The 9297-nt window shown below is 44.9% G+C and overlaps 1 protein-coding gene across 2 annotated transcripts; it reads left to right on the forward strand.

The window, feature by feature from the left end:
- The first annotated feature begins 1600 nt into the window (after positions 1-1600).
- ENSA (endosulfine alpha) lies at positions 1601-8165 on the forward strand. 2 transcript variants are annotated; one of them, XM_079761420.1, is made up of 4 exons: positions 1602-1809; positions 3523-3648; positions 4912-5078; positions 7887-8165. In XM_079761420.1, the coding sequence occupies exons 1-4, from the start codon at positions 1753-1755 to the stop codon at positions 7900-7902; spliced, it is 366 nt and encodes a 121-aa protein (XP_079617546.1). In that variant the 5' UTR covers positions 1602-1752; the 3' UTR covers positions 7903-8165. The 2 variants fall into 2 exon arrangements, with proteins under 2 accessions (XP_079617547.1, XP_079617546.1); XM_079761421.1 differs by lacking the exon at positions 7887-8165 and having other exon boundaries at positions 1601-1809; positions 4912-7073.
- Positions 8166-9297: the final 1132 nt, after the last annotated feature.

Below are 9297 nucleotides of genomic sequence, written 5' to 3' on the forward strand. Positions count from 1 at the left end.
GAATTAATTATTTCTACAACAGTCACCCTGAGGCACACAGCCTCCTTATTCCCTGTATTCAATCAGCTACTAATCTAGTAGATTCCATTGCCACAGACTCTCTCAATTACATTCCCTGTTTTCTAAACTACCACATTTCTAGTTTAAATACTACATACTATCTAGAGTATTGCAGTGGACTCCTGGATAGACCACCCACCTCTAGTCTAGTATCTTTCTACTTGGAATTCTGAATTATTTTTGTTCATTACCACCAAATTAATCTTTCTAAAGAGCAGTTCTAACCTGCCACACTCTGGCCTAAAAACCTTAACTGTCTCTCATTGATTACTAAATTACTCACAAGTTCGGGACTCAATTCTATTTTTCTAGCCTTTATGCTGTGTCCATCACCCAGAATATCCTTCCTTCCTTCATCTTTACCTGGCAAACTCCTAGGTTCTTTTAAAGCTATTTAAAATAAATAAAGGTATCTGAAATAAATGCCACTTCCATCAGTCTTTTTTTTTTCACCCTAAACTATGAGCCTTCCTTTGAACTCCTATCGCACATTATTAACAGTTTTATTTCAATACTTACCAAATTTTGCCTTGTATGATAACCTGTGTATTCCAGTGCTCCTCAGACTTTTTAGAAGTGCACCTAGTTAACAGAAAAATGAACTGATGGCCAAGACTACCTGTCACAAAAGCTGCCTGGAAAATTAAATTTTATGAATTTTAGAGTGTTATTAGTATTAGACTAATGTTTGTTTTCAATATAAAAATGATGTGACTTAACATTCCAGGAAGATGGGTCTATTTAATTTGAGGGACTTGGGTCCACCTGGAACACTGGGAAAACCCTCCCCACATGCCCACTAACCTAAGGGGAGTGAATGCCTTACTATATGTGAAACCCCTGTAAAACTAATACAGTGCCATCTACAAACGCTCGAGAAATATTGAACTGTGACTCGGGATAGGTTAACTAGTGTTAACAGTATTTACTAAATGTTTACCATTAGAACGGTGCTCTGTTTCAAGGAGCTTAGTCCAAGTCCATAGGATGACCTTAAACAAGTAAAAAACTATACTTAAGAGTTAAATCATAAAGCCTAAGTCATTTGTGTTCTGCAAAAGACTCAGGTTGGGAACTCAGTCGCTCGGTTCCACACACCAAGTGACACATCGGAGTCGTGTTGAGTACCACTTTAAAGTCCACTCTGACCTCCAAATTATCTTCTGGAGCTCGATAACTTTCTGCCAACACTGCGCACAGCTTAATCCTCTCCACCTGAAAATAAAGGTTTACATCCTTTCGCTCTCCCGTCTTCAGCTCAGCAAAGGTTGCAAGGAGAGGGGCCGTGGAGCTGAAGGAAGTCGGATCGCCGTGGAGCTGAAGGAAGTCGGATCCCACCAAAGGAACAAATATGCCAAACCTAGCAGCACCGCCCCCTTCCTTTCCCCACGGGCTCCCAATTGGTCCTCGTGGCTCCAGATTGGTGTTCCAGCTTGCCCGTCGCCTCCATAGACCCCACCTTTGGCCAGCGACTATTGGTAGATCGTTACGTCATTGTCCCATCTACCTCACTCCTATTGGTTCCCATAGGCAGGGGCGGTCGCAACGTCACAGGCAAGGGCCGCCATTTTAACTGAGCAACCCTAGTGACAGGAGCCGAAGGAGCAGCGCAGGCTGTCCCCATTTCCCCTCCCCCTTCCCTTCTCCGTTTGGCTTCCCGGGCCCCTTACACTCCACAGTCCCGGTCCCGCCATGTCTCAGAAACAAGAAGAGGAGAACCCTGCGGAGGAGACCGGCGAGGAGAAGCAGGTGAAATGGAGGGGGTGCGGGCGAGCGAGCCGGGGGCGACAGTGATGGGGCGGGAGACGGTCTCCCACCAGTGCGGATTGGTTGCCCTGATCTCAGGCTCTGCAGGGGTTGGCCACTTCTTGCGTCACGCCGAGTGAGCTTCAACGCGACTTGCTGCTTTGGCGCTGGTTGGTTGGGTCGGTTGTCAGTCAGTGCCTTACCCTTCCTCATTGGCCAATAAGCCTACCGCTCAGCTCATTTAAGCTGTGTTATAATTGGCCGAGCTTGGGCGCGGGGCGGGTGTTTGGAAAGACTGGGTGAATGAAAGGGGGCTGGTGGTCCCTGGATGTGATGTGTATTATTGGTTATTAGGGGTAAATAGCACGACTACCAGGCTGGGGCCTGCATCCTAAATCCTTCGAAAGATTCAGGTTGAGGTAAAGACGTTTAAAAAAAAAGGGCCAGCATTGGGGGAAGGGAGAAGAGTAATTCTTACCATGGTTAGTTAAAGGCGGCAACTTTATCAAGATAACCTATTTTGACGATTGGGGATGGTCTGTTGCCCATCTTCTGTGAGGACGGAACAAGATTGAAGAGGAATGAAGGTTCGTACAGAATAATAACAGAGGTTAAATTTAGAAAAGACACCAAGAGAGTCGTGACCAGAAAGACGCCACTCTATCACCCTATTTCCCCCAGACTTCCAAGGCAGCGAGACTTAATTCACCCGCAATTCTGTGATGAAAACACGCCAATTAGACCTCTTCTTGGGGGTTGTGGTTGACTTACAGCATTTAGTACTGGGTTCAGAGGCTCATGAAATGCACCTGTTGTTATATCTGTGCCGGAACACCAAGGAGAGGTAATATAATCCCAACAAGAAGAGCCAAGAGTGGCTTTAGATTATTCTAAAACGTTACTGAGGAAAAGGGCAGCGGGGCCCACAAACAGCGAGGAGCGGACAGTGGGAGCCGCTGCATGCCATTTGCGCTCCTGTCATGTTCCCCAAACTGCCATCACTTGCCCCACTACGGTTGGTGTTTACTTTTTGGCAAAAACTGGGTAAATACTAGTGAACCTACTGTATCTTAATTTTCCCGAGATTGAAAATAGGGTCATTTTCATCTCTGTTTACCACCTCCCTGCCACATGTTTATGGAAATGCTGAAGCAATGTCCTCCCATTACTAAGGTGGAGATTTTTGGAGAAGGCTGCGTAGCTCTAGCCTCCTCCACAGAGAGACTTCTCAGGTGACTATCTTAGATTCTAAATAGGGAGGGAGCATTTCAGCAGCATTATCTATCCCTTTTGCTTTCCCATTTGCCCTGTACTGTGTGTTAGGAGCAGCCAGGGGACTTTCCTACTCATCATGTGTCACCAAAAAGCCTTGACGGGTTCTTTTCTCTCTCTGTCTTCCCTAGCTTCTGTGCTGAGTGAGCTATGGCTTGCTCTGTGATTAACGTATTGTGTTTAGGTATTACCTTTAACCCGGTACAGGTCACCAAGGTGGTTCCCTGGGTATAGTGTGAGAAGCACCTTGTCTCTTCCCCTCACAGTACAGTGTTCTTGAGCTTTAGGAATTTGAACAAAGGTCTGGCTTTATTTGAGAGTAGAATGGAAATAGCATGTTTACAAGTAAGTGGATCTTCAGGAAAAAATAGTATAAAGGTTATCAAATATTAGAAGCAGTTGCTTCTCAGTCTTTAATTTTATCTGCCCATTTGTTCCTTCCAGGACACGCAGGAGAAAGAAGGTATTCTCCCTGAGAGAGCTGAGGAGGCAAAGCTAAAGGCCAAATATCCAAGCCTAGGACAAAAGCCTGGAGGCTCCGACTTCCTCATGAAGAGACTCCAGAAAGGGGTATGGGACACAGTCTTACCCTCTTCTTTGGAGCCAAAGGGGATGAGATCTATAGAGGTTCTACTGAATGCTGACCTGGAAGTTTTGTTATTTGTTGGGCAGCAGTGGAAAGGAATTAGAAACTTACAATGAGCAAAGCAGATTATTATAAATCTCTGATATGGTATCAGTTTATCTTCTGGCTCCCCATATAGGATATTAAGGCTTTATTAGGGGCATTTGTCTATGCGGGATTAGGGGGGTAAAGGAAGGATGTTAGAGACTGGAACACTGGTCTCACTAGGCATTTGCCTTTTTGGATGGTGGGAATTTTAAGACTGCATTTTTTTAGAACTAGAGCTATATGTTGTAGTACATCATGTCAGAAAAAGATCAAACCATCTGTCCTACAGATTTCCTGAACTTAACATGAATAGTTTTATTCAGACCCTTGAAGTTAGCACTAGCCATTTACTCCTTTCTGTCCAGAGTGGTTCTCCTCACCAAGGGAGAATCTACCTTCCTAGCCATCTAGCTCCTGATCAGCTTTCTCAGTCCCCAGAGGTACCTAAACCTACTGAGGGATTGGGAATCATTAAGCCAGAGTGTATTCCTCTGCTGGTGAAATGGAGAGTGAAATAGACCCATGAAGACTCCCAGTTGTTGAGTCTTAGCCACAGATGATGATGTGATGCTGATTTGCAGTTTACCTTGCTGTAGGCAAGGCAGGCACGGGCAGGTTTCACAACCATGGAACCTGTGGAGGCAGTGGGAGGCAGAGGAAAAGTACATTATCCTCATGAACAAGCCCGGTTTCTATTCATGGTCTGAGAAAACACTTTTCAATTTTGAGGTTGTTGGCTGGAGGTTAATCTGCTGTTTGCTAGTGTAGCCCCAGATTAACCCTTCTTTATATCTGTTTCCCCAGCACCAAATCTGTTGGTGACTAATAGGTCCTCAGTAAGCCTTTAGGTGTAAATCAATAATTTTGTTGAACCATTTTGTGCTGATGAGGCTACAAATGATGTGGGTACAAAGGATGTAGAGGCTATTTCTTAAATCCAAAAATCTATACTCTCGCTGGGAAACTGCTTACATACATTTGGGGAGAAGACACAAGTACATGTAGGTATTACCTTTAACCCTGCTGTGTATGCATGAGATTAATCATGAAAGACTTGAAAGATCTGAGAGTGGATGAGGATTTGTAATGGATGTGGGTCTCCTTGTTTTTGCGGATGGCCAGGGCTCCTCACTCACCTAAACCTTCCTCTTGTCTCTTAGCAAAAGTACTTTGACTCAGGAGACTACAACATGGCCAAAGCCAAGATGAAGAATAAGCAGCTGCCAAGTGCAGGACCAGACAAGAACCTGGTGACTGGTGACCACATCCCTACCCCACAGGATCTGCCCCAGAGAAAGTCCTCGCTCGTCACCAGCAAGCTTGCGGGGTAACCTGGGCCCCTCTTTTCCCCTTCCTCACCCACTGGACTTTTATATATCATAGGCAGGACTGGAATGGGCACCTAGTTAGAGAACTTCTCAGCTTGCTAGCCAGCAATGACTGTGATTCAGCTGGGGGCTGCTGAGAAGGTAATGTGTGTGTGGAAGAGGGGCTCTGAGTTCATTTCTTTGGTTAAATTGGTATTTCCACACCCTCACTATAGCCCAGAAGTAGGAGACTAGGATTGAGTAATACTGCAAACTTTTTTTCTTCTGTACAAGAAACTGGGGAGACGTGATTTCTTTTTCGGAAGAGAATATCTCAAAATTGATTAGGCTAAGCCTTGGGAATAATGTGGCAGGTTTTAACATCCAAGGCTAACCTGACATTATTGGGAAAGGTAGATTGAATGAGATCGTTTTTCTGTGCTTCTAAGTGTTTTGTCTTAGGCTGCTATTGCTTCATGTTTCCATTATGGCAGGTTTAGAGAATCCTGAAAAAAGAAAAACTGATTTGCTTGCCTAAAACTACAATGCCCACTTAACCTCCCTTAGTCAGTGTCTCTTACAGTTTGCCCTGGCTCTTAATGTAAAGATTGGAAAACATTGTATAAAATGGGCGCTCTCTCTAGCTCGCTCTCTCTTTCTCTCTTTCTTTCTCTTTCTCCCAGCATGTTGCTTTTGAAAGCATTGTGGGATAGCGGAAGGAGCACTGGTTTAGGAGTCAAGATATCTGGGTTTGGGTCTAGTTCCATGTAGAAGTTATATGTAACCTTGGTCAAGTCATTTAGCCTCTCAGAATTTATTTTGTCATCTGTAAAATAGAGTTGAATATGGATAAAATTGATTCTGATTTTAGAATTCTGTAACTGGCAGTTGAAAAACTCTGCTGTTCTTTATAAAACTAATGAGGCAGGCCCATCAGTTATCTGCCTACACAGGGGAACCATTTGAAGACTACAAGGGGAGAGAGGAAGTAGAGATTGGGGCGGGGGGAGGGAGGGATGAATTCAGGCAAGAGGGCCTCATAAATATCATGGTGATAGGGTCAAGAAAACAATTCTAAGAAGCTAGCCATGGAAGCTCCTGCCTCTGCTCAACCCACCTTCCTAGCCTGCAGTCTGCAACTCTGCTGCTCAAAAGGCTGCTCTGGCCGCTGAGCTGTGGGCCTGAGGAAACATGCTCAGTCTCGCACATATGGAGGCCCACATTTCTGATGTAATCGGATGCCAGGTGTATTGTTTAGGGAGACAAGAAGAAAAGGGATGCACTGAGCTAGCCTCTAGGGCTTAGTACTACAGCAGGGCTGGGGTAGCAGGTTCTTCGGAGATAATTCAAGCTGGAGAATGCTGGGGAAGGTGGTTAAGGAGAGAAAAGGGACACAGAAATCTCTGCCTTCCTAGAGCTCAGTAACCCGGCACCTGTCTGATGAGAAGAAGCAGTGCTGATTCATGAATGTGTGGAGGAAAGGGGTTGCAGTTGGCCAGCATCTTCAGTCTAGTTATCACTAGCTTGGCCTGAATCTTACTGAATGCAACCTGCTAGTTATGATAGAGAGGGTCAGGGTGAGAACTGACTGTTCAAGAGAGCAAGATTTTGTAATCCTCTCTTGCCCTCTCACAGACTCTGATACGTCTGATGAACTTGATGGGATGCATGTGTGGGGATGGGATGCGTATATACTTCTCTCCTGACCAGCCATTCACTTTTCAGGCTGTCATTCAGATTGGGTAGGAAAAAGTTGGTGAGGAAGGAATGGAGAGAGCAGGATCCCTGAATTCCTTGGCCCCCAGACTCCTCGACTGTCACTTATAATTGTATATAATTTTTGTGTTTCTTGCTCCATTTCCTCATGCTGTCTTCCTTAGTCTAAAATCCATGTGGGAAGGGGAAAATGCCGAACATCCTTGTATAGTTTCCTCAACTGTCCCAGCCATGTTGTACATAGATATGTCATGTTATTATATATATAAATATATATATAATTTTGTACGTTTTCTTCATCTCTGATTTTCTCAAAGTTTGTACTTTTTTCGTTTCTGTCTGAGCCACTTTCTCTATGGGTCAATTTGAATACTCAAAACTGAGGTCACAATGAATCTGGTATTAGGAAGGAATAGAGAAATCAGAAAACTGTTGGTCTCTCTCTCTCTCTTCATCTGGTCATATTCGAGTTTAAGAAAAGACTCAAGCTACATTCTGTGTTTGCCACATATTGCCACAGCATGAAGTACATAAGTCCATGGCAAAGAAAAATCCAAATCCCAGTTGCTTTGATTAAACCTAGATTATTAAATCCACTCAAAACAACCTGTGTTGTCTGGCCCTGGCCTCCACCCAGTCACCACCTCATCACTGTGTGCCCACAGTCAGTCTCTGCTGCTCTCAGTGACTGTGCTTTGCATATGAAACGGAGCTGCTCCAAGCCAGGAGGCAGCTACATCCCTATGAGCTTCCAGTTATTTTGATCTTGTCTCACGAATTGCTTTTCTGTCTTTGTTATTATGGGTATCTTAAAAAAAGGCAGAGAACATTTTGTTTTGTGGATAAGACTCAAATTCATTCATTCATTCTCTCTCTCTCTCTCTCTCTCTCTCTCTCTCTCTCTCTACCTCTACCTCTACCTCTACCTCTACCTCTACCTCTCTATCTCTCTCCCTCTCAATAATTTTTTATGGATAGGATTGAGGCATATGCTAGGTAGCCTAATGATGGTTAAGTATAGAAGAGTCATGGACTAGAGACTGGGATGGAATTTAGGTATTTTTCCCTTATTACTTGACAGTGTTTTCTTTTTCTTCTATGTTCATCCGCAGTGGCCAAGTTGAATGATGCTGCCCGGGGCTCCGCCAGATCCTGAGACGCTGCCCCCCCCTGGGTCCTGCGCTGGCTCCTGCCCCTCCCTGCATTTGCAGAGGGCTCAGGAGGTGGCTCGGGCACGGGCTGGAGAGGCAGAAGCCCCTGCCCGTCGGTGTCCCAGCGCATGGAGCCCCTTGGGCCGAGCACCAAGACCTTGAACCTTTTTTGTTTTACCTTTCTTCCAAATAACTATTGGGAGAAATCTCAGTGAAATCCTAGGGAGTGGGGTGGGACTGGGGAGATGTTTGAGAGGGTGGGTGGGAGATTTAGGGGAATATGAATTAGGGCTCGGAGTTGATAACATTCCTGACTATCCTCCTTAACCATGTGGCTGGTGTGAGGGGAAGGAAATGGAGTAAACGAAAGATGTGGGGTTCCAATTTAACTGTAGAAAAATGCAATGTTTGCTTAGACATGTCTGGGGACCTGGTGTCAGATAAAAGAAAGTGTCCATCTAAATATGACAGAAGCAGACAGCTCCTCTGGTTCTGCAGAGCAAGCTGAGAATGCAATTAATGTTAATTGTTCATTTTTAAAAAATGTCCTTGAAACAGATTTACTGTGGGGAGAAGGGCAGTGAATATGGGGAAAGAGGGCCATGAGCATGGGGAGCCCCACAGAGCCCAGGGGACTTTTTCAGTATTTGAAATTAAAAAAAAAAAAAAAAAGACCCACAAAAAAAAAACCCAACCCATAAATACTCTGAAGCAGTTGGTGTGTTTTATTGGGGTTTGGGGAAAGGGAAGGAAGGAAAGGTACCATTCAGGGGAGAAGCTGGTGTGTGGCCCTAGGTTTTTTAAGGATCCTCTTAATCTAGGATGTGCTTAGGCTGTACACTTCCATCACTTAGGGAGAGGGAACGAGGATGTTGGCATGCAGACCAGGGTTTTTCCTGACCCCTGTCCATCCCTTGGTTCCTGTACCTAATACAGATGCATCAACCTCAGGTTTGGGCTCACAGAATGAGGAATTTGAGAGCGTTTGATCTTAACGATTTATTGACACCTAAAGTTTAGTACAGACTAAGCAAAAAGGAAGCCCACTCTTCCTTTTCAATCGTGTATTCCTTCACAAGTTCTGTTGGTGAAGGAGAAATGGGACCTCTAGTAATAAGCCAAAAGGAACTTGAGCCTCTCTGCTTGTGGCCAGCAGGAGGCACAGTGACTTCTTTCCTCATGTTATCAAAACAATCTCAAATCCTGCCACTGACAGAGGGTAAGAAGACCTGTGAATGTAATATACAAAAGGAACAGACTCCATCCTGTCTCTCCTGGCCCCACCAACATTCACACGTGTTAAATCAGGGGTCCTCAAACTTTTTAAACAGGGGGCCAGTTCACTGTCCCTCAGACCGTTGGAGGGCCAGAC

Source organism: Cnephaeus nilssonii, assembly GCF_951640355.1.
Source record: "Cnephaeus nilssonii genome assembly, chromosome: 21".
Classification (NCBI taxonomy): Eukaryota; Metazoa; Chordata; class Mammalia; order Chiroptera; family Vespertilionidae; genus Cnephaeus; species Cnephaeus nilssonii.